At 38.6% G+C, this 25,643-nt stretch overlaps 1 protein-coding gene and 1 long non-coding RNA gene across 3 annotated transcripts in view; one reads left to right on the plus strand and one right to left on the minus strand.

Annotated features, from left to right (window-relative positions):
• The window catches only part of TRDN (triadin), a 234,906-nt gene that overhangs the window by 97,994 nt on the left and 111,269 nt on the right, over positions 1-25,643 (minus strand). The window contains exons 14-16 of the mRNA XM_075498662.1: positions 22,270-22,332; positions 21,362-21,424; positions 1,427-1,462 (exon numbers count right to left, since the gene is read on the minus strand). Coding sequence (XP_075354777.1) covers positions 1,427-1,462; positions 21,362-21,424; positions 22,270-22,332 — 162 coding nt within the window. The remainder of the gene's footprint in view (positions 1-1,426; positions 1,463-21,361; positions 21,425-22,269; positions 22,333-25,643) is intronic.
• Positions 13,474-25,643, plus strand: part of LOC142408315 (uncharacterized) — a 33,885-nt gene continuing 21,715 nt past the window's right edge. The window contains exons 1-3 of one of the 2 annotated variants that reach the window (XR_012775246.1): positions 14,170-14,251; positions 19,017-19,075; positions 19,797-19,861. This is a non-coding gene — a long non-coding RNA (uncharacterized LOC142408315). Of the gene's footprint in view, positions 13,635-14,169; positions 14,252-19,016; positions 19,076-19,796; positions 19,862-25,643 lie in introns of those variants that run through there. The other variant, XR_012775247.1, reaches the window with a different exon arrangement.

Consider the following 25,643-nt stretch of genomic DNA (forward strand, 5'->3'; position numbering starts at 1 on the left):
TTATAACGAAAAAAAATAATAATCGTAATATCTGTGAATATCTGTGAATCGTAATATCTGTGAAAAAAAATTAAGCTAGGATTTTTTTTTTGTACCAAATTTTTATTTTCATTTGAAATATTTCATTTCTGAGCAACTAAAATGATTTTAATTGAGGAAAAAATTTGAAATTTATGATATTTTTGACAAAAAAATTCTGTAATTTATTTATTTTTTATTTAAATTTTCAGTAGCATTGAAACAAAAGTGCCAAATCTTTTAAACTTTCTTTCATAAGTATATGCTTTTTAGTTTGTAATTCACAAATTATTTCAGAGCTAATGACTCTGCATCTTTATATGAACAAGTTTCAGCTGAAAATTTCACCCTGCAAATTTCACTCATGCGATGGAGCTGGGAAGTTTTGCCATGACAGCTGCTGGGGAGTTCTCCCATGAGAGGAATCATGTGCCCAAATCAATAGATCCTTTAAGACCTGCTTGTAAACAGGCAGTTATTTCACTAACGGGGCATTACTTGTAGAGTAAGTCCATTGAGTCTTTTATTCAATGTTTCTGCAAAATTTGAGCAGGAAAGCAATATATAAGCTTTTCTTGATTGCCAAAAGAAATCTTTTAATAAATTCCTGCAAAACTAAGGATGGCAGGGGATTCTTCTGCCATACAGGTCTGGAAAGATCATATATGGAGATGGGAGTCAGTGCATTCTTTAATCACGAATTTGAATAAGATTTCAAAACCCCATAGCTTTCCTAATTTTTCTTATATACTATACTTTCAGAACAGATATCTAAGCAGATGAAGTCTTGCCAATGAAACTGTCTTATATCCTTACTGTGTTGAGGCATTGATGCTTGCAAATTTGCAGAAAAGGAAGGTGTAAGAGTTCCCTTATTAATAATACCACGTTCTCAGCACATTCTTTGGTTATTTACACAGAAGAGTCCAGCCCTTACCTCTCTTCTGCCTCAGAAGTCTATGTCTGAATCTGAGGTAACTAGATAGGTGGGGCCCTTTTTTTGCATTTGTGAAGATAAATTTGGTGGTCCTCAGCACGTTGGACTCTCAGTCTTCTCAGCCCACTTACCAAAATTGCTGCCACTGAGAGCATGTTCAGCTGAGACCTCATGTGACATTTCCTTCCCAGTGAAACCTTTGTTTTTGAAGACAGTGATAGAAAAGAGGGGAAGGCAAAACTGTCAGTCACAAAGAGGATTGTGGAATTAGAAGCAGGATAAGAATGGATTTAGAAAGTAGGAGGCAGCTGAAGTCTAAACATGTCATTTTTCAATTATAAATGGTGTAGCTACTTTCTTTTTTGTATTTTCAACAATTCAATAACTATTATTTTGGATTATTGAAACATGCTGTTTGAAACTATATGACATGTGAAAGAGATCACAACCTATGGCACAGTAGTTTCTTACTTTTGAGTTCTTTGGACACAGCAGCTTCTTTTCTATCTGTAAGATAAAAAAAAACATACGCATAAAAACATAGTTAGGAAAGATATAGGTAGATAGAAAATGGCAGTGTGTGCTTTAGAGGTGAAACAACTTATCTGCTGCAAGGTGTATTTGAATGTTGCAGTGAATCAGTTCACTTCTGTTTCATGGTACAGTTGCACTAATTTAACCTTTAGTGTAAATGCAACAAACCCTGTGTGAACCTGAACATTTTTGTTTAATTTCCGTATTGTAATATGTGAGATTTGACATGTGCTTGAGTTACCATGGCTTACATGTACTATCTGAGCCATGGTTGCTCACCATGTGCACATTGTCAGGTTGCAGAAATGCAAGGGAAGATGCGCTGGGAGCCGAAGAATAGAGACATGTAATGAAAGGCATTATCTTCCTACAATTGTTATGGTTGTTCCATACACTTGAGGCCTAGTTTGGAAGGCTCCACATAACACCTAGCCAGAACTCCAGCTGCCACATATTTCCCACATGCCAAAACAAATGGAAGATTTACAGCTAAAGAGAAGAGAGGGAGAATCCAAACCATCCCTCCAGTCCAGCCTGAGGAAAGATCCCTGCTTCTCCAAACTTTTCCCAATGTTCAATTAAAGTTCAAGCTAATGCATTTCTTTCATATTTGTGAAAAAAAGCACACATACGACTCTTACAAAAACTGCGCCAACATGGAATAGCTTATGAACCTGAAGAAACTCAGTCAGTCCCACATATTGACCATGTAAGAGTAGGCAAAATCTGTCCCTGGTTGATTTAAATAAAGTTAAAATAACTCAGGTATATCAAAATACAGCATGGCCAGGCAGCCTACCAGAGAGACTTAACTGAGCTGTTCAGTCTCATCTTCAGTTAAGGTGGCATTTTTGTGCCACTTTTTCGTAGGACTTTTTTCTGACGGCTGAGAGAAGATTTGGAATCTTTATTAAGTAGATGTAAGTGGGCAGAAATACTCAGCAATAGCTTCTCTCTCCATTATAATTCTTGGTGCTATTCTACCTCAGGGCTTTTATCTGGGTACAAAACCCAGTCATTTTTATAACCATACTTGGGGCCTTATGTACCTTTTTCACTAGTCTCACCTGTACAACTAAGAAATGGTTCATGGAGATCCTGTGAGACAGGAAGCAAACAGATGCACAGAGTAGTGGTATAAGTTACTCCCCTGGGTGCCCATAAGGAAATGAACATCCCCTCTAATAATCTATAGTGTGCCTAGAATATAGGCTGGATAATGCTTATGTCCACAACATATATGAATGAGAAATTACTTGTGCTCTTAAACACTAATACAAGAAATACTTCAGGGCAGAAGCTGCCAAAATAAGTAGCTTCCAAAACCAAGACTATCCCATTACTGATAATAATACAAAGTTGCTTCAGTTTCTGTTGCTCTCTAAATTGCTGTGAAGAAGTTGATATGAGATAAGGTAATGCGAATGACTGCCAAGTAGTCTAATAAAAAGTCTTGAAAAATTCAGAGGAAAATACATTTCTATTTGGGTGATATGCTGCTCTGAACGGAAATGTTTCTAGGTTAATCCTCTGCTTCCACTAACTCTCTGTGAAAGCATGTTTTGCAGGCATTACTTCAAAGTATGATAATTACCACATTTAGATGAAATTAATCATGAGGCAGCTTTCAGCCACGTTATCTGGCTAAGGAGCCTATTGAAGCCTTCAAGAAGTGCCTATTAGTTGCCAGATATGGAAATTTTAAAAGGTGTATATTGCAGCGATATGAATCATTTATCACAATAATCTTCTATTGCTGGAGGTTATAAAAAAAATAAATAAATTGGTGGCATCATTTACAATAACAGACTGGATCTAAATAAAGCCTTCAAGTTCTTTCTTTCCTTTTTTCATATAAGTCATCATTTATTAGGACAACCGACTTTAATATATTTTAGAGCCATAATTTGTGTTCAAAGAATCAATGTTTTTTTCCATCCTCTGAAATACATAACATATAGTAAATTCTGAGTAAATAGCTGGACAATTTTTCCAGTAAGAAAATCTTATAATCTGGGGGGTTTTGGTGTATTTTTGTTTTGTTTTGTTTTTTAAGAGCAGAAAAATTACCAATAGCTGATTCCAATAGCACATGTTGATATGAAAATGTGAATATTTTTATTCTTAGGCTACTCTTTTCAAGCCAAGGTTCCTAAAGTTCAATTTCTAACGCCATACTTGTGCAGCTAGGCTGAAATGATTTACAGAAAATTGTCCAGAGGAGATTTTGTAGGACCTTGAACCATGGATGTTCCTTTGAAGGTACATAGCATTTACATCTAGGCACCTCACACTTGAATGAAATAAATGACCTAGTTGTAAAGAACTGAACAATTGGTAGATCTCACAGAAGGAGGGAAAACTGATCAGGACTTCTGAAGTCCCTAAATGTAGTTACCTGCTATAAGGCACAAATAACACATAACTAAACAACTCAAAGGAATATAATGCCAAAAATGAATTGAACGATGAGTTTTATTAGTGTAATTTAAGTGAATGAGCATTTTGCCTCATTCATTTTTATATTGCACAGGTCTAGACTTTAACTTTTAAACTATGGGAGTGTGGTTGGGGAACGCAGCTTATATTACATCAGGTTTTTATAGTCATCATGTCTTTTTCTTAAAAACAACAACAAGCTCTCTGGCTTCTCAGTGGGTCTGGTTTTTCAGGCTAGTTAAGAAGAGGAATTTCCAGAAGAAATTAACTTTTTTTCAAACACCACTGTTAGGCAACATATGAACATTATCCTAAACACATCTTTGTTAATCAGCCTAGGAAGTATAATCTCCAGAGCTTTAGGCTATTTTTAAAACTTTAAAACTTTACATCTGAAGTCTGACAACAGGAAAGGCAAGCGTGTGACATGAGAATGATGCCTACACTTCTCACAAGCCATGTAACTTCATTAGGACCCATATAACACATGCACATCAGTCCAGGCGCTCTAGAAGCCTTGACCAGTAGTACGGTCAAAAGCACTGTGACTGTCCTTGGTATTGGTGACAGAACTGTTTGATATCCAACAACAGGGAATGCATTTTATTTTCAAGAAAAGCCCCACTTCTACAACAATGTAAAGCAATAAAAAACCCCTTTAGTAGACTTAGTATAGGAGATAGGACTTCAAAATCTGATGCTTTTAATAATTTGATGCCCAATCTGAAGCAGTCAATTTTTCAGAAGTTGTTGAGGACATGTTTGATATTCACGTCTCCTTAAAGGGCTTATGTAAACCACCCAAATACTGAGCAATCCAAAGTTTTTGGATACCTCTGACAACCCTAGCCATAGGCTTTTTTGAAAGCACCTGCAACAGGCTTTAACAGGCTAAACTCCATAGCTAACAAAATAATTTGTCAGCTGTGGAGGACTGTGAAGCACCCTTTTCTTTTTACAGTTATTCCCAGGAGATATTTGAAGACAGTTGTATTCTGGTCTGTATTGTCAAAAAGCAAGCATGGTTGTACAAGCTCCTCTCTTTCTGGGTGAATGAACAGGTTTTTCTTTTACTGACTCTTGAAAAAGATTAAAGTACAGTAAAACTTTTTAAAAATTATTTTATTAAAACCCCCAAAATATTTAAACAAACATGATCTGACTTTTTTGTTATCTGTACAGGCTAAAATGATCGATTTTGAATTTAAACTAGGAATGAGCATTTGGCAGCCAGCACAGATGTATCTCAGTAGAACAGCAAAGCAGTACTTTATTCTTTCGCCTCTTTTTAGCACATAGCTCGATCTTTTCCTCAGGCCTCGATCAGCATTCTTTTGAAGTAAACTAGCAGTACACAGTAACTACAAATGACATCTAAACTACACATGGGGCAAGAAAAAAAAAATCCCTCTAAGCTTATATAGTGCCTTTCGTGCCAGTGAGTCCCTAGGAGGTTGGTAATAAGCCATTAGACAAGGATGCCCCAGTGCTCTGATACAGAGTGTGGTTGGCTGAGTTTAAACAAACTTCCAAAATGGAATATTTCAAACATTGCTCTGAAGTGAATTCTAGATCTGAGGTTCACAAAACTTTTACACCTTTTTTAGCAATGGATTTATAATACAGTGTACATTGTACATTTGAGAACAGCAGATCTTCAGCAGCTCCATACAACCTATAATTTTTATATATAAAAAGAAGTTCTGGGAAATAAATGGGTCTCAAATTGTACTCTCTTGAAAGGCTTCTCTGTGCTCTTTCTTCCTGGAAATCTCTCGCTCAAATATATATAAGCGTATAAAAAAATCTTAAATTAAAAGTGTTATTCAGATAAATTAATATTTCAGAGACAATATATTGATAGCTCTGCTAATGATGCACTGTTTAAAATAGCTGCCTAAAACCACTTTTACTATTGGAAGCATTATTTTATATGTTGTATCTAAAACAACCTTTCTCTTTGGAAGCTTACCAAAGAACATGACGGTAATATCAAACTTACAAACAGAAACTAATTTCAGCATCAGTTGGCAATCACAGTGTCTGAACTGAACGGTAGCTAATATCCTAATCAAACATTGTGTAACCCAATAGCTAAGGTTAAGGATGCTAAGGGTGCAAGGATTCCTCTGTACTGACTGATCTGGACTAAGCACCAAGACCCTGGGGAATTACTAGATGCCTCTGAAAGACATGATTCACTGAATCAAAAACTAAAGAGAAATTTAAAATGTTAAGCAGTTACTAAAGGAAGAATTCTTATTCTAATCCTCAGCTAGCACTGACCATCTACCTTCTCTATCTTTTAGCTGATGATCATATACTAGAATGGACTTAGTCAAACCCCACTGATTGATTAAAGATCTACATAGGCCCACAGAAAATAAGTTGTGTCATGAGGATGCCTCACACAATGTGACCATAGCTCTACCACCTAACTCAAAGAATAATATTTCTAATAAGACTTACACAAATCTTGAATCATTGCTTGGCTCTTACCACTTATTTTGACTTCGGTATTCAATTCATTTTGTAATTAAAAGTAGGAGAAGAAGAAGAGAAGAGGGCAGAAAAATGAACAGAAATTTCAAGAATCGGAGAGAATTGTGCTGAAAATTGAAATGATATTTTCCAATGTCTTGAAGTCAAAATTGTGCTGGTTGTCCAGAAAAAAAAAGGCTTCTGACTGTTATTACTGACCAAAGCACGATGGAGAGCATGCTTTGGGAGCTTGGTTCTGGCTTTGCAAATGCAATACAACAGCGCAGCTTTTAAGACAATGCACCTCACAAGTACGACAGCTAATGTTCCCTTTGTTGCCCTGAGCAAGAGTTCACGAGTGGAAATAAAAATGATAGCAGGTGGCATCTGATGGCTGAGAATTTCCATCATGTGAATGAAAAACATAATTAAAGTCGCCTAGAGACCAGTCTCAGTACAGTCTGCTCCCAAGCTAGCAGATGTACCAGAATTTAAAAACAATTTATTAAGTAGCAAGATTTGCAGTTAATGTGATTTACAGTGGTAAAAGAGCAAGACACCCCAGATAGCTGAGCATTATGAAAAATGAACTGCTATTGAACATAAAGCAATTAAACAAGCATTTTCAAACCTCTTATTGAAATATATTGTGGTCTACCATTTCTTTTTTTTTCATTTGCTTGGAGTTCTTAAAACTTATTTCCACAAAGTAGTATTGATTTCAACTAATATTCCAACATTCTGAGAAGCGTTCAATTCTGAACTGTCTTTAAGAATTTGTTACTCAGTTGCTTTTTAATTTATACTATTTTTTAGAATTTTACACTAATTGTATGGCATTAATGAAGTAATTGTCATCTTACCACATCTCAAAGCTTTTGGGAGTATTTTTTATTTTGATTTCAGTCACTTCTGAAACAGCAGATGCCCACATATAGAGGCATTTTATCGGAGTGCCTACAATTTCTATTGCAATGTCTCCATTTTACAATTAAGATTTAAAAAATTTCATATTTCAATTAAAACAATATTTTCTCTTCTTTTCAGTGGGCTTAAAATCTAGGAAGGCCCAATCAAAACTGCTCATATTAATGTAAGATACATTTTTTTAACATACTTTCCCAAACCCCTAAAATTTGATATTGGCATAAAAGGTCTGTTCAGAAATACCAACATTTCTCCCACATGGAAAATTCCATGTTTGGACCAACACTTGATTTTGTTCCCTGTCTTAATCACTGAGCATGATATTGCCATATGTTCTGTGACAACTACTGACAAAATCTCCTCTTGCCTTTCTAAAATATAATTTCTTGGTGAGCATAAGAAAGGCATCTCACTGCACTGGTGAAGCTGAAGATGTGCTCAAGGAAAAGCAAGGTGCTGCTCCACTGCTGCTTCAAAGTTGTTCCCTGACCCATTCGGTGACAGCAATAAACTCTCTGACCAGAGTTTAACTAGCTTCCTTTGAGAATATCTTGGGAATAACAGGGAAATTTATTGGCAGAGGCCAGTAAACCTTGAATCCCAGATTGCAGGTTTTGCTTTTTAAATGTCTCTGGGCTGTAGGACACGAAGTGAGGGGAAACTGCACATGACATTACTATTGCTGGGTGAAAATGGGAGGAAGTGGAGTTTCTGGAAGGTAAAATCAAGTTTCCTCAAGCAACACGAAACTGGACTATAAGGAACAATTCTCAAAAGGTAATGATAATCAATGTGGGATATAAAGGGGTTTGAAGAATTTAGGACTATGAAAAACTAGCTAACTAACTGACATTCTTCTGTTGTTGATTACGATAGAAAATTGGTGATAGTACTCTAAAATTTTGACAGATCGTTTTCCATTGAAGCAGGAAAAATATTCAAGCCTGCCCTTCCACTCTCTGTGAAGGGTGCCCTCTCTCCTCACCATCATCTCTATTTCCTCCCCACTCACAGTAGCAGGCTTTTTGATAATTTCTCAATTTCTTTGGTGTCTCCAAGTCCCTTCTGATCACCAGCCCTCGCGTGTGTTGCTTCCCCACTGCACTGTCTCCTTGCACCACTATGTCCATCACCATTTACAAAGGAGCTCTATATTCTGCACAGCCACCGAGTGCCTGCAAGCCCTGAGCAGCACAGCACCAGAGGCAGATAGTAGCCTAAAGCCCACAGAGCTTTCCAGAAAGTTGTGTGGCAATGCATGTGGCTGAAGTACTGAATGTTACCTCAAACAGATTTCCCAAGATCATTTAAAAAGTTCACTCAATAGAGTGAAAAATAAAGCAAATAGAGAGGGAAGGGAGCAAACAAGTGATTCAGCTACACTTGTAGTAAGAAACAGCCTGCACCTTGGGAATGGCCAATTTCAACTGTACCAGTGATTCATGGTTCCACTAATTAGTGATTTCTCCTTTCTACTTTGTAATTGCTGAAATGGATTCAGTCTCCCCCACTGCAGCGCAGGTGGAAACATGTTCCATTGCCTTCTGCATTCATCAGGAGTGGTTTAAAAAAGCAAAACTCTGGAGCACGATGTGAGATCACAGTCATCTACACACAGGAAGCTGTAAGTTCAGTTAATTACACTAGCTGCAGTCATTTAGGGAAAAGGTAATGCTTTTTGTGTAGCAAATGCAGGTAATAACATTAATTCCTAAAATTTAAGAATCAGATCTTTTCCTGGAATAAACTGTCATTTGAATTAATGTAAATATTATAACAGCTGAAAATTTTCTTCAGCATTTTTTACCTTTTCTTGAAACAGCATGGGGTATATACTCTCTGTATTTTTCTTATGAAAGCTCAGCACCAATACTTTATGAATTATTCACAGGAGGATTTTTTTTTTTACAGTCAGAATAGGCTTTGTTAAGTGTATGTATGCTATGCGTCCTTGCAATATCTCTTTCAGTACTTCTCAACACATTTCAGTTTCTTTCTTTCTGTTGGATAGATGGATGTACAGATGGCATCTGTAGACATTATCACTAGGATGAAGTTATTTTTTTGTACTTCTGAACATAGATGCAGTCAGCATTCTCACTCTGTGAAAAGGGAGATCTTGAATAATGTAATGTCCATCCGTTCATCTTTATAGGTGACACATTGCTCTAATTACACTCTTGTAAGTGAAACAAAATCTATGAGAAAGCAACCTCACGCAGAACCTACTGCAATCAAGCTAAAAATCAATGCACTTATAACCACAGCTATGTATGGCTCTTCCGCTTAAGAACATCTGCCCATTCTATTATCCTAATCATTCAATAATACTTCATCTGACTTAGTCTCTTGGAGTTACATAGAGGAAAGCCACAAAGTTGGCTCCACTTCTTGAAAAACAGATCAAGAGAACAAGCATGGCCATTGGGAACATTTACTGAAAGGTTAAACAATTGTAACTAAGAGTGAAGTGTAACGGGTGCCCTATTATAAGTCAGGAATACCTCTGGTCTATGAACCTTTCTAGGGGAAATGCATCCAAGAGACTGAAGTATACTTGTAAATAAGTGACATGAAAGTCTTTATCAAATATGTGTTCATTAAGACTTAGTAAAAGCTTTTAAAACTTCATTTCAAGGTCAAGGGAAAATTTACTTTTACTTTTTAAGTGCAAAGCAAAAGAAAAAGAAAATCAGTCTGATCCCAAATTCTGAAGGTTCCTACTAACTTTATTTAGCTGTGGGTCAAGCCTTCAACTTGTCCATTGAGTGACAGCAGAAAATAGATAGCACTGAGTAGGTATGTCATTGCAACCTGGCTGATGTGTCTGTGCATGGATGTTTCACGTAATTATCCTAAATATCAGGCCTGCTGACTCAGATGTACATCTTATTTTGAGGGCACAGAACTGCTTTCCTTCATTAAAAAGATTAACTTTGCATTGTTTGAGGCATAGACATATTCTAATCCTGTTATTTCTGGATGTGACTGGAAAAATAAACATTACATTAATCCCCAGACCAACATAAACAGGGTTGATGCAATAATTTAGATTCTTTAATTAAAGCCATGCCACCCAGCTGCTTGCACAGCACAGGTACTTCATTCTACGTATCTGAAAGCCCAAAGGCAAACTGATTATTTGGTTACCTCTGTGGACTTTAGATTGAATACGTATCACCTTCAAGTTTGACTATTTCTAGTATCACATTTCCCCAAAACGTTCTTTACAAGACTGATAATTCAGCATCAGAAGAGATTGCCTGTCAGACACTAAAATGACTCCTGTGCTTTGCTCAAGGAAGATTCTCTTGCCAACTCATCAAAAAGTGAGTTTGTAGTACAAGCCCAAGCCTCCTCCCATTTCCCTGTGTTTATTAAAGGCTTGGCATTTCTAATTCTTTGCCAACCAGATCTCACCACCATCATTCACCATGTGCCTTTCTCACATCTCTTCCTGCTTTGTGCAGTCAAAGATGGAAAAGAACAAACACGAAGAAACAGGTCTGGGCTGAGCAATACCCAGCATAGCCTTAAAACTTACAGTAGTTAGGAAAGGGGCCACTGAAAGGTGCTTAAAGCTTATTCATCTGCTGCTAACATTTCACGGACAGGGCAGGTACCTCAGACAGTGAATATTCACCTTCTTCTCTTCTAGAGCTTTCTTTGCACAACACATGGAGGTGGGCAAGGATGGGAAGGGAGAGTTTCCTCTAAAGCTGATTCATACTAAATGAAAGAGGAGGTCAGTCTTCCACCTCAGAGTCACCACATCAATCGCAATGGAGAATCAGCCTTACATTGAGCCAGTTTTTACTGCGAGATGAGAGAGAAACAAGGGGAAGGCAGCAAAAACTTGTTTCTCTCTCTTTACCTCTTTGCATTTCACCTCTTTTCTAGCTCTTCAACACAAAACCCTAACCACGTCCTGGAAAGGTATAAGTGTTTGGATTGGTCTTGGTATAAATAATGTTACCATTCCCAGCTGAAGAACTCTTTCAAAAGGCAATAAAGGGCAATATTTTCAGAAACACCACAGTGACCTTGCAGCCTCTGTACTTTTTTCAAAAGTGGTAGAAGGGTTTAGGAGCTCAGTTCTCACAGAAAATCAATGGGAGTATGTGCCTGGCCTACTTTGACGTGTTTGTAAATCCCACCAGGTGCCTTGCTACATCTATAGGCACCTAAATATCTTTGAAATCATGCTGTCAATCACTGCTGACGATGGAGCATAGAATTCAAAGTCCAATGAGTCCTTTGAAACTGTCAGTGTAGGACATATTTGAGCTGCCTTTTGTCTTGTTTCAGGACCAGACTCCCTTAACAGCCATTCACATGGAGACCATGGGAATTGCTTTTCTGCTGTGTTTGCATCTCTACTCTGCTGGATTTTTTGCCTTGTCCCTCACTGTAACCTGGTTTTTATTCTTCTGTTTTTATTTGTTTGGGGAGATAGATATAATTTGATTTTTACTAAATAGCCATATCTGTCTCTTGATGATTTCTGGAAATATCAATTAGAAAACCAGGCTTTCCTATTTTCCATGGAAGACTGAATTCTTAGAGGATGACTACCAGTCATGTGTTCAGCTTACAAAGGCTTATAAAAATAATGCAGAAAGGAATTTCTATTTTTCCAATGAACCTGCAAGATAGTTGTCTCCAGCTGCATTCCTGTACCGACTCATTCCTGACTACTCTCTTTTTTAGCTTATCAGTGTGTATCTCTGAGGATATACCTCCATAATGTTCAAGGCTAGAAGACACCATCAGGTTATCCAGTCTGCCACTTTGTTGTCAGAGACTCCTATATTTCAACTAGGCACCTATTCAGCTGATGTGTATCTTCCATTAGGTAAACAATCATCTTCTGCAGACATCAGGGAAAGCAATATCCACCCTAAGGTGTGGTAGTTTATCACTCTTAGTGTTAAGAACATGTACCTCATTTTCAGTCTGGATTCAGTTAGCTTCAGCTCCCAGTCATCCATTCTTGTTAAACTCTTCTTACTAGATTAAAAGGAGCTATACTAGCCAGAATCTTTTTTTTCTGTGAAGGTGCTTAGTATCCACAATAACAAAGTCACCTCTTTCTGAAGAGATGAGTAGAATACTTTATTCCTCTCTGTGAAGAATATCCTTAATTTGTAAATAACCTGAGTGACTTCTTTCTGTTCTTTCTCCAGTTTGGACACCATATCAACATGCAAGTTCCAGCCTCTCCAGCGCTTGTACACAGGTGATGTGTCACCATAGTCTGCGTTCCCTGTTGCAAGGTTTATAATTTCATGGCTGTATGAAAAAATATCAACCTCAACTTGCCATTCACCTTGCCATTCAGTGTTAAAGCTACTTTCTAGATGTAAATGTAAGTGGCAATATAACACATGAGGCAGTAGGGAATTGGGCCCTGAGGTTAGAAAGACTATATTTGGGTGTCACAAGAGAATATAACACTGAGTAATGGGATAAAATTAAGCAAGGAAAAATTTAGGCAGACTGGAATGAAATACTTCTTAACTGTGAGATCTATTAGGTTGTAGAATAATCTTCTGTGGGAATTGATGGAGGCCTAGTTACTTCAGACGTTTAAAACTAAACTGGATAAAGCACTTGAAGATATTCTGTAAGGAATTATCCTGCATTGCCAGAGGGAAGGATTAGATGACCTAGTAGGTCATTTCCATCTCCGCTTTCTGTGATTTTGTTGTACAAAGCCCCACAAACAGGAAATTGTTATCAAAGTCAAGAGATGCCACTAAACCCTGTCTGTGTCAGAGAAAGAAGAGTGAATAACATTGCCTGCTGGTAACTTTGCGGGAATCCTAATCCAGTATTTCTGCAGGTTAGTAAATACAACCAGTGCTGAGGGCTGGGTGCATAGCTTGTGTGTGAAAGCAGAAGCCTCAACTAATGCAAAAATGTCAGGAAACAGCAGTTGAGTTACGAATAGGATCCAGGAGAGGAGGAGTAGGAAAGAAAAAATCAGGATGGGCCTGACATGCATAATAGTGTCATGAGCAAGGTATTAGTCAGGAATGAATCAGCCTGTAGTACAGGAGACGAAACCTGAAGCTCCAGTCAGCCAGCTGGGAAAACTAGATGTTAGTTATAGGCTTTGGTGTATGAGCATTGATTCATATAATCATATTACCAATTGAAACCATAGTTAAGATGAGACCATACCCAGGGTCTTTGCTAAGGGTTGTACAAACACACAGCAAGCCAAGCAGTGGCCCCTGCAGAAATGTACAAGTGGATGAGCAGTCTAGCAGAGAAAGCTGACAAAAGAATATTGGTAAGTAATACCCTAGAGAAGGATCACACAGTTCTAAGGTCCATAACTTGATCTTCCTTTTTTTCTGTGTGTGCTTTAATACAATTTGTTCCTAAATTTGCTCTCAACTCATAACGTGTTGTGCTCCCTTAATTACTGGTCTTATACATTCATTTGTCTGCATGAGGAATCACTAGGCAACTCATTGCTTAATATTTCTGTTACTTAATTTTTACATTTGTCTCTCCTCTTAATCTCTCTAAACCTAGCTGCAAATAAACATGAATTACGGGTTCCTGGACTGGGTCTGGCTGGGATGGAGTTCCTTTTCTTCACAGCAGCCTTTACGGTGCTGTGTCCTGGATTTGTGACTCAAACATTGTTAACACACCAGTGTTTTGGCTATTGCTGCTTGCACAGCACCAAGGCTTTCTCTTTTTCCCACTCTGCCTGCTCCCACCAAGCTGGGAAGAGGTTGGGAGGGGACACAGCTGGGACAGCTGACCCAAATTCACCAAAGGAGTATTCCCTACCATATAATGTCACACTTAGCAATAAAAACTGACGGTAGAGGAAGAACAGGGGGAAGGGTGGCTGTGTCTCAGATTGGCTGGGCATTGATCTGCTTGTGGGAGGTGGTGAGTGATTGCCATTGCATCACTTGGTTTTTTCCTCTTTCTTTCACTTATTAAGCTGTCTTTGTCTGGACACACTAGTTTTCTCACTTTTGCTTTTCCTATTCTCTCCCCTCCCCCGTCCTGTTGGTGGGTGGGGACTGAGTGAGCGGCTGTGTGGGTGTTTAGCTGGTGGTCAAGGTCAACCCACTGCCATGTCTTTTTTTCATTAAAAAAAAAAAAAAAAGCAAAGAAACAGTCAGACAGGGTTCTACCCTTCCAAACTTCTACCTTCTACATGTTGTAGCAGCCACTCTGAGAACAAGCCTGGCCAATCCAAAATGCACAATAACACGTATGTGTGCACCCCAGTTCCTCACCACTTCAGTTTTAACCTTTTCCTCATACTTTGTCTAATAAGCCACAAGAAAATTCATGAATAAACATGTTTTGTTTTCTGCATGTGACCAGCCACTTTCAAAATACCTTGGTCTCTCTTGGTCTGGCTTCACATCTCCATTTTGCCCTTGTAAGCAGCTTAAATTGAGACAGCCTCCACACCTCACTGGCCCTTGCAGATCTGACATTGGGGTTCTTCTGAAAGCACCCATCAGCCTCCCATCTGCTGACATCTATCGTGTGACATCTATCACATTAGGGAACATGAGACACATGGCAGTGCCCAAGCTGGGCTGCTGAAAGCTGTCAGTACTTCAGTTATTTCCTAGCTGGAAATAGACTCCTGGGAGTGGGCAGGGTAGAGTGAGGAGTTTAAAACCCTGCTCTTGAGAGACAACAGAGATGTCTTCCTACAAATGTGTGCAAGCACAACCCATTTGCTCATCAGAAAAAATCTGGGATGAACATTTGGATCCCAGATGAAGCATTCAATCCATTGCAGATGGATCAACCCAAAGCATTTCAGGCAGTGTAGTGTGCATCTACTCCTCTAGATCAGTGGGTATGCCAAGCATGGGTTTTTTCTAAGTATAAACTTATGTCATAAGGTATATTTTAATTCATTTTTACTTTTCTGGCAGTGCTGAAAGTACTGTCGTTCCAAAATGTTTCTTCTGAGAATGGTGTCGCATTTGGATGACATTCTAACATCTTTCTAACCATGAAAGCGATAGGATAAGGATTGTAGGGAAATAAGTAATAGGTTCATCATTTCATCAGCAAACTCTAAATAGCCACATTTGAAAGCAAACAACACAAAAACCAGGCATATAGAATGAAAGAAAAAAATAATTGGCCACCAGGTGTCAGTAGTTGTTCTCTTATTGTAATGGAAGGATTACTCTCAAGACTGCAAGGGTAAGGATTGAGCCAAGGAAGTCACAAAATTAAATGGATTTTTTGTTGTTGTTCAGACCAGGAATTTAAAAATGATCAGGGGAATTTGTTTTCCTGTCTCTATAGAGCACAATAACAATGAGCACACTGCTGTTGTATAAAATGGTCTTTTTCCTCCATTTCCTATTAAATAACTGCTTTTTTGTAAATTACAAATACTGTCCTTTAAAGCAAAGAAAGTACAGTTGATGAAAATGCATCTGTGGTCAACCCATGCAAAAAATCACTGGGACCTGGTAAGTCTTGCTTGCTCTTGCCTGATCACCTCCACTCTGCTCTGCCTACCTAGTACTAGAACATCCCTCCTCCTAAGCATGATTAAACATAGACTTTCACCCCAGCTACATGATCTCACTGGATGACAGGGTAGCAAGAATAACCTGGTTAACCTGGTTCTGTGGCAGTCATAAGGTAATGTTTTCAATTTTTACATCTAAGATTAACTTTCAGGGTTTTTTTCATGACTGCAGAGCGAGTTCACTTGACTGTTACAGTGACATCATTAAAATGTACCTCAGCATTTGTAACTTTAAATGCCCAGAGACTTTTCCTTTTCAGGAGGCAAAGATTTACTTTGGTAGCTAGAGAGACATCACCACTCACCTCCTCTGCTAACACTGCCTGGTCTGAAACATATGACATGGTATCATGCATCATAGGTATATCTTTATCATAGTCATATCTTTATCAACGGCCTTGATGAAGAGATCGAGTGCACCCTCAGTAAGTTTGCAGATGACACCAAGCTGGGCGGGAGTGTTGATCTGCTTGAGGGTAGGAAGGCTCTGCAGAGGGATCTGGACAGGCTGGATCGATGGGCTGAGGCCAGTTGTATGAGGTTCATCAAGGCTAAGTGCTGGATCCTGCACTTGGGTCACAACAACCCCATGCAACGCTACAGGCTTGGGGAAGAGTGGCTGGAAAGAGTGGCTGGTCCTTTGCCTGGTGGAAAAGGACCTGGGGGTGTTGGTCAACGGCCGGCTGAATATGAGCTGGCAGTATGCTCAGGTGACCAAGAAGGCCAATAGCATCCTGGCTTGTATCAGAAATAGTGTGGCCAGCAGGACTAGGGAAGTGACTGTCCCCCTGTACTCGGCACTGGTGAGGCCCCACCTCAAACACTGTGTTCAGTTTTGGGCCCCTCACTACAAGAAAGTAGTGTACATTGAGGTGTCAGAGCACGGCCAAAGAAGAGCAACGAAGCTGGTGAAGGGTCTAGAGCACAAGTCTTATGAGGAGCAGCTGAGGGAACTGTGGTTGTTCTGGAGAAAAGGAGGCTCAGGGGAGACCTTATCACTCTCTACAACTACCTGAAAGGAGGTTGTAGCGAGGTAGGTATTGGTCTCTTCTCCCAAGTAACAAGTGATAGGACAAGAGGAAATGGCCTCAAGTTGTGCCAGGGGAGGTTTAGATCGGATATGAGGAAAAAATTTATTCACTGAAAGGGTTGTCAAGCATTGGAACAGGCTGCCCAGGGGAGTGGTCGAGTCACCCTCCCTGGAGGTATTTAAAAGACATGTAGATGTGGCACTTAGGGGCATGGTTTAGTGGGACTTGGCAGTGCTAGGTTAACGGCTGGAGTTGATGATCTTAAATGTCTTTTCCAACCTAAATGATTCTATGATTCTATGACAGATGCATCTGCAACACTGGATGTGCAACCACTACAACCTAGCTCCCTGAGTTAGATAGGAGCTGCAATGGTCCTTAGTAAGGGCTTGGATGCTCTGTTGGGTGCATGCATGTACCAACACAACAAAATACGAGTCAGATCATGCTCCCTGATCTGGGGTGAGTGGATCTGCACACCAAGACCTTGCTTTGTTTTATCTCTGCTGAGCAGAACTGCTCAGAGAGGTGCCTAGGTTTGACACCCTTAAAATGTTTGTCACAAAGGGTCAGAGCCTAGGGATTCTTGAACAATTGTCCAGCTGATCAGACCTTATGTTTTTAAGCAAAAAAATTTTCTTCTTAAACATCATTTGCATTGGTTGGTGTCCCTGTTTTTTCATTAGGGAAATAATGAAAATGTATAAAAGTTTGGGTTCTTTAATCCAGCTAGCATTGGTTTGGTGTTCAGAAGATATGTATTATAAGCCCCGTAGACAACTGGCCTGGGTGACATGTCTATACCTGAATTTCCCTGTGTGGAAAGTGGAGGAAAAGGCACTGACTACCCTTCTAAAGTGGTTCTAAGATCTACCGTCAAAAAATGCTGCACAAGACCTAGGTATTTTTATTACCGTTACTATTTGAAATTATGCATCAATAACGGGAAGCCAAGATCATCAATGACAGCTGAGCAGAGCTTTAGTTGGGAAATGGTGTGATGATCCAGGCTGACATTTTCATTGCTTTATAAACTCATTTATTACCTGTGTTATTTGTTATGAGAACCAAAACAAAGTGGGAAAGGAGTTTGCAGCAATCAAACGTAAAGACAAAGGCTGTGTGTGAACATTATGAATTTTTAGGAAAGCTGATACAAGAAACAGCAGAGAAGCTCCAGGCTGTTGAGACGCTGAGAAAGGGACCATCAGGAAACACTCTGCAAGCAAACTATGGGTACCTGAAAACACCAGTCTCTGCACATTCATTTTCATGTAGGGCTGGGCACCAAAGCTCTAACAGAAAGGATAGCCTTTCTCAGTCAGATTGCAGGCTGGACCCCTCCGAGCCAATGAGTCCCAACTACTGGGAGCTTTGGGAGAGCCTGGCAAAGGTTTGTCTCTGCCGAGGCTCAGCAAGCCCCTTCACGGGGATTTGGAGATGCAGCTGCTTCTTTATCCAGAGTAGCGCTGGATAGATTTTTGTAAAAGGTTTTGAAGTGTGACTGTGCCAGACCCTTGTGTCTGACAATTATGTTTGTTTAAGCAAGACCCCTGAGTTTGTAACAATGGAATTATCTGTTTTTCAGGACAATTAACACAATGTTTTTGTACGAGCTGAAGGTCAGAGGATTAATGTGGGTTTATCTACAAGGCATTTTTAAAAGCTAATTAAGAATCACTCAGTTCACTCTGTACTAAAGCCTGAGAACATTTCACATTAGATGACTCTTGCTCCTCTGCAGCAGAAGAAAAAGAGAGAGAAAGAGAGAGAGAGAGAGAGGAAAGGAGGAAGAGAAGAACAGAGAAAGAGTGAGCTGGCATGCAAATAAACAAATACATCACAGGGATGGAGTTAATGGAGAGCAATAAAACCTCCATTCTGGTAACACTAGAGATAAAATTGTCTCCTGGACAAAAGAGCTAATCTAAAATATTAATCAGCAAAAATATTCAGTATTTGCCATCACAAGCATTCCTTGATAGAGAAAGAGAGATGGAGAGGAATAGAGGGAAGTGCTGCTCTCAGAGCATTATTTTAGAGATGTTTTTATCACCCAGTGCTTACGGAGCTTCTCGTCCTCTCTCTCTCTTGCGCCTGACAGCCTGTACACACCACCGTTCCTCTGTGGGGAAAGCCTGGTTAACGGGCCTCTTGTCAGAGGTGAGTATTCTGGGAGGAGGTACGCGAGGGTGAGGAGCAGGGGTGGGAGCGGGGTGCCAGGCAGCCAGCTCCTGGCAGAAGGAGCTGCCCGCTGGCCCGGGGACGGGTGCGGGTGGCGGTGAGGAGGCAGCGTGCCCTGCACGCACCTCGGCTTCAGGGATTGCGAAGGCTGGGGGAAGCAAAATGCGACGCAAAATCAGAGGCATCCAGAAGTAATGCGAGTAGTACGAAAACCAGGGCGAGGAGTTTATTTTTAATGCAGTGGCCTCTGCCTAGCCTTTTAATGCGAAAAGGTAAGAAAATTGGAAGCTGTTCCTACACTCTTGCTTTTGGATGCTTATCTACGCTGCTGATTCAAGTGCTCTGAGGTTCATATGCTGTGTCTGCCCAAAGCATGTCAATACTATCAGACATTGAGGTGCCTCATTTTAAAACTGGGCTATGCACTACGATTCTGTTGATCAAATGTGGCAATTATTTCAGGCTTAAAACCTTTTAGGGATAACAATAGGTGCTGCCAATCAAAGCTAGAAAGTACACATGCCTTCAAAGAGCAAGCTGAATGAGGAATAACAGCAACATATGTAGCTAGAATATATTATGGATTACCATCCTCTTATGCAAAGGCTAGTAAACTCTTCAAAATACAGCAACATGCTTAGCTAATAAAAGGGACAGAAATGTGTGGATGTCTCGGTTTGTCTAATTTGTGTCTTTCTAGCATTGGTAGGATGACTCACTGGATTTAGCAACAGCTTGTGAAGATGAACATATTAATAACTTTATGCTGCAGCTCTGCCATAAAATGTAATCTTTTACAATTCTGTATTCTCAAGTGAAATACAAGCTTAGAATCAGAATAAAATTAGAAAAGATATTTGAATTGCCAGCTTATTTTCGTTTTAAATCTGTGTTTATACATTTAAATATGCAACTTGGAAAAGAGTATTCCCTTTCATCCCCATGCCTTCCCCAGTGTGCCACTCCTTACTATAAAAGACTAAAGCATATTTAAATACAGGGCTACCAGGATAGTACTCCAAGGTATTCTGTGTCATTCTGTGTGGTTTTATATTGTACCAAACATAAATTAACATTTTTCTTCCCATCCATAAACACTTTAATAGGAAAACTTATGTAGACCATGCACGACCCAATGGCAAGGAAGCCAGTTGCATATTGAAATTTGCATATGTAATCCACAATGTTAGTAAACAATGGGACATATATCCTTTTAGCTTTTAATAAAATTCAACAAATTTGAATAATTAGATAACAGAGCACAAGGCTTGCCTTGAGGACATAGTGACTATAGCCCTGAATCTTTCAATCCTGTTTTAAACCTTTCTCCATGGTTTTAGGCATTACTCTAGTCTACAGAAAGGTTCATCTGAGTACTTGATGGCTTGTAGAAGGTTATACAGAAAGTGTCTGACAAAGCAGCAGGTAGAACCAGTGTTTCTAGGTATTAAGATGATGACCAAACCACTAGACTGACCATTTTGTTTCTCCTTGATTCTGATGAGACAGTTTCACAGACTGTGTCACTTACTGGAGATATGTTTGCACTGGTGCGTTAAACAGACTTGCAAATTTACTGAAGTAACGGGAAATAAAAGTTACAACAATTTTAGTGTAGACAAGACCCAAATGTTAATTTCTAATGTTACTGAAAAAATTATCTTTTTATGCTAAATAGCATGAAACACAACAGATTAGGTTCAGGATATTTGCTAACTTTATTTTTAACTTTTAAAAAAATTATTTTCTGGGTGTGGATAAAGCCTCAGAAAGATAACTATCTATTTTCTACCACATTAAGTGGCTTGCTGTGTTGATGTTTCTATTTATTACTTAAAATGAGCTGAATTTGTGAAATAATTAATGCAAAAATCTATGCACTTCATTCAGTCATTCCATGCCATGCACCCTTTGAAACTACCTATGCTCTTGATTGATTTAGTGTACAAGAGAAAGTAGTGTTTCTAATATTTTTGTAAAAATCCCAAGCTCACAGAACTGAAAATTACATGCATTATATATACACATATGTATATGCATATATATAATATGCATAAAATACTATATATATAATATAATGAAAACACATTACACATATATGTATTAAAATATACTGTGATATATATATATACCTCTCTCTCCTGCTTGGATTCTTAAGTGATAATGAATTACATGCACCCCTATCTCAAATGCTTAAAACCTGAAAGTGCTTACACTGAATAGTCAGGTATCTACTGCAGAGAAAGACAGACTTCAATTTCTTACCTGCTTTTTTAATTTCAGGGACAGCTGTCTTCTCATGAGCTTTCTCTTTTTTTCCTTCTTTTTCTAAGATTTAATTAAAGAAAGTCATTTGATATGCTAGAACTCTGAATCATACACTCAAATATGCAGTCAGCCAAGTCCTGGTGGGCACATGCTGAAAAAAATGTGACTTATTTGGGAGTTTAGTTCAGATTATTCCCTTAGAGCACTTGCACCCAACTAGCCACAGAGCAATCAGCTGAAAATGAAAATTAATCAGTACGCATCAACTATGGATGATTTGGACCCTTAATAATTCATCAAAGGCTAGGTGAAAATCATCAGTGCATGAATGTGGTACCTTTTAGCTTAAGCTGCAGTCGCAATGAGACCATTAAAAAATAATGAATGACATAAATATTTTCCCATGAAAGCAAGACCTTAGTGGATTTTAGATGCTTCCTGGGAATGAATGATCCAAAATGTTATTTAGATGGATATCAAGGCTTTGCAGTTTGGTCACTGCAAGTTTTGGTTGTGATTCTATTAAATAAATAAATAAATCTACCCCACCTTCAGGAAGTGGTGTACCATGAACTGCGTGATATCTCCCATGTGTTTTGTGTTTGGCAGTATCACTATGACCTGTTATATATAGGGACTCCATTAAATTGTTTAACAAGCCCATAGACGGCACCAAACAGGACTTTTTATTTGTCAGGAAAAGAGTTTAGAAAATATTGGACACTGAACACATCAGACATCAAATACCGAAGAAGCGGTAACATGCAAATAGTGACTAAGCAACTAAGAGAAGGACAATACAGAGCCAGAAGCATAGGATTAACCGAACAAAAAACAATGGGATTTGAGCCAGGAGCGGGAGTAAAAGCTGAATGAGGCCCATAAGAAACATTCCCAAATCATACCTTTCTTCTTAGTTGCAGTCGTAGCCCTCTTTACATCAGTCTTTTTCTTTTCCTCTTTTCTCTCTAAAAAAGGAAATAGAAGTTCAGCTGACTACTTTTACATAGATATATATACACACACACTTGTATATATGTATGTATATATATTTGGGATGGGAATCCTTGACTAACTGCAATAGGTTCTAGATTTGATAAGCTGGTGACTTAATTTAGGAGTTTACTATCAGCAGCTCAGAAATACAGCTTAATAATCAGAGAGTGAATGTGGCTCTAAGGATAGAACTGGAACCAGTACATACACCAGATAATTACTTAAGTAAGTACTCATTCAAGAAATTATGCCCATTAACCTGGCGTAACTAAGAGTTTATCGTGATTCAGTAGCCATGCACCTGTTCTGCTTCTTTTATAAAATCCGCTTGAATGGCAGAAAAACTTGCAAGTGGTACTTGCGAATAAGTGCAGAATGCCATGAAAAGCCTGCATATATAATATATCTTTATAACACTTTTTATGAATTGAACCTTTGAAACTGTCATTACAGGACTTCTGTTATTCATGGAGAATTGCAGTTAAAGCATCATCTACAAAAGAACACGACTTGTTCTTTTAAAAGCATCTGCCTCTATTTTGTCAATTAATTGGACAACGGTAGAAATAAGGATAATGTTTTTTCTTTTTTTACAAAAAGCTACAACAATTTAATTACTTATTCCATGAATGTTATTAATTAGAAAATTGAGAGCTCAGTAGAGGAAATGAGGTAGTTATAATTCTTATTTTTCCTTTGGGAAATGAATCCCCATTTTGATGGGGAAGAATACAAGAGTACAAGAATAGCTAATCTAAATGCTTTTTTTAACTGCTCATCCACAAAAAGCCAAATTTATTACCTTCAGTTTGTGCTGCATGGCTTTGGGTGTTGATGTAGTTAGTGGAACTATAGTTTTCTTTTTGTGGTGTCTTACTGTTATGAATGTGGATAAGAAACTGAGTTTTATTACCATACAAAACGGCATAAACACAGGACCATAAACCATTAAGTGAGAGTCTTTTCTTTACTTGAAAAATATGTAAGGTATAGGAATATTTTCTGAAGCCAGCAGATCCAAGAAGCAAATATGCTATTATCCCTTGCATAAATTAACATGAAGATAAAGGAAAAATGAAGAAACTTACTTTTCACTTCTCTAGCTACCACAATAGACTTTTCTTCTGCATGAAAAAATATATACAAACAGGGAACGAAAAAAATTAATTGAAATACTGCACAGTGTGCTTCCTAAACCAAAACAAAATATGTATATGTTTGATAGAAAAATTGCTATTTTCATAGAGTACATGAATTCCACAGTCTGTCCATGGTGGTTTCATAAATAAAGTTATTTTGCCTATCGTGGAAGCAATGTATTTACCAATATTCAGGGTCTTCCCAAACCTTACTTCTGCTGATTTTCTGACAATAGTGTTTATCGTTAAGCATCATCTTGACGTGTTCCAGTTCTTTCTTGTTTTAAACAGATTTCTTCAATGCGTTTCCCTTGTTATTGTCTTGACAAAATGAAGCAGAAAATCCTTGCATGTGTTTTACAGAATGTTTCTGCCAGTGTTTTGTGTGCTTAATTCTCCCTGCTGAAGCCCTGAGCGTACTGGACTTCAAGCTACGAATTCCTTTGTGTCGTGAGTGTGCTTTATGATACTCAGGTTTCTTAAGCACGTATAGAGCATCAGAGTAGTGCTCATGCTCCACAAGCTTGTTTGGAGCTCCATTTTCTTGTCTGTTTTAATATTCTTGTCATTGTCTATCTCTAGGATTCCCAGGAGTCTCTCTCTCTCTCTTTGACATGCCGTTCCAGAGACTCATGCGAGGGACGGTGCTGCCTCCTCAAAATGGAAGCCTCTTCAGCCTCAGATTACACACAAGCTGTTCCACAGCTCCACTTTCCTGTGCTGCCTATGACTTTTCAGTGTTTCATTTCCACATGCAATGTACAACTCTTCTACTTTCTAAAATGTGGTTAAATTGTTTGCTTACTCTGCCTGATTTAACTGAAACTGTTAAACATATCAAGTCTATCAGTTACTGCCAGAAAAAAAACTTCCTTCTAACTGTCTTCCTTCCATTGGAGTTTAATCCTAGTAACTAGAGACTGAAGTGCTGCTGGTACTTCTGTGATTTCCATTTTTTTCTGAGTGCCTCAGTTCTGGTGGAGCTGTTAACAGCTCCACTCGTCCAGTTAGATTAATTTTTTTGCTTGCTTATACTTCTGGTGCTAGGTGATACACAGGAATAATTTATAAGCCCAAGGTCCTTACAAACAACAAGATTCTCTTTAATTGGAGGCCATTTCTGCCTTAGAATTTGTAGCATTTTGCATGCTTCTGAGGCCCAGCTAAGCCACATGAAATCTGCTCCAAGTTTCACAGCAAGGTTCAGAGCCATTTTTGTCCTGAGAGCCATGAGCTGAGACATGGAGCTTTGAGAAATGGAGCTTTGTATGGGGATGTACAGGAAGTAGCAGGAATTTTTACTGCAAATAACCTAAAGCACAAGGACACTACATCCCTGGCTGCAGAGTTTTTATTGCTGAGTCATTCCACCAATTAATTCCACTGACATAATTTTCTTCCATCAAGCTCTCAAGTTGCAATATTCAGAGTGTCCAAGGAGCCTAGAGACATCTATATTCGTTATGAATTTTCTAGAGGATGGTTACATAGAGGTATTAAAGGTCTGTGGCCCCTATTTCCCATTAGCGCTGCCCAATGTAAAATATGTACTCTTGGTCAAGTTTGAGAAAAAGAGTCACAGGGCTTCCACTCACATCTCAGCTGCATCTAGCCCCATTGATGCCCCTCACAGCTACTACTGACAAAAGTTTATGTAAATGAGAATGATGGACTTGGTAAATGGATATTATGGAAAGAGCTATTTCTGATTTAAGGAAGAAATCACGTTTTTTTAATAAGTTTATTTCCTCTCAGTCTGAGTAGCTCACATGTAGATTGTTGCATATTAAGTGTATATTTAACACCAACAAAAATTGTCATTTCTGAAGTAGTAAATGTGGTGGGTTTTCTCCAGATGTGTACACAGCTAAATTAAGAGGCAGAGCAAATAATTAAATAGGAACTTATGCAGGTCTTTTGCACTGTAAAATATGAACCCTATCTGTTAATTGAAAGTACTTATTTTTTTAGCTAGGAACAGTAACAGGACTACAAATGTCCATGGATCAGCTGCATAAAGAGGGATCATAATATGCATGAACAGTGGGTTACACAAGGAAACACAAGGTGGTTTTGATGCTTCAGGGTTGACTACAATATGGAATTCAAGTGCAATTGACTATTGAAAAATCTATTGTTATTGT

This window comes from Mycteria americana, chromosome 3, assembly GCF_035582795.1.
Source record: "Mycteria americana isolate JAX WOST 10 ecotype Jacksonville Zoo and Gardens chromosome 3, USCA_MyAme_1.0, whole genome shotgun sequence".
NCBI lineage: Eukaryota > Metazoa > Chordata > Aves > Ciconiiformes > Ciconiidae > Mycteria > Mycteria americana.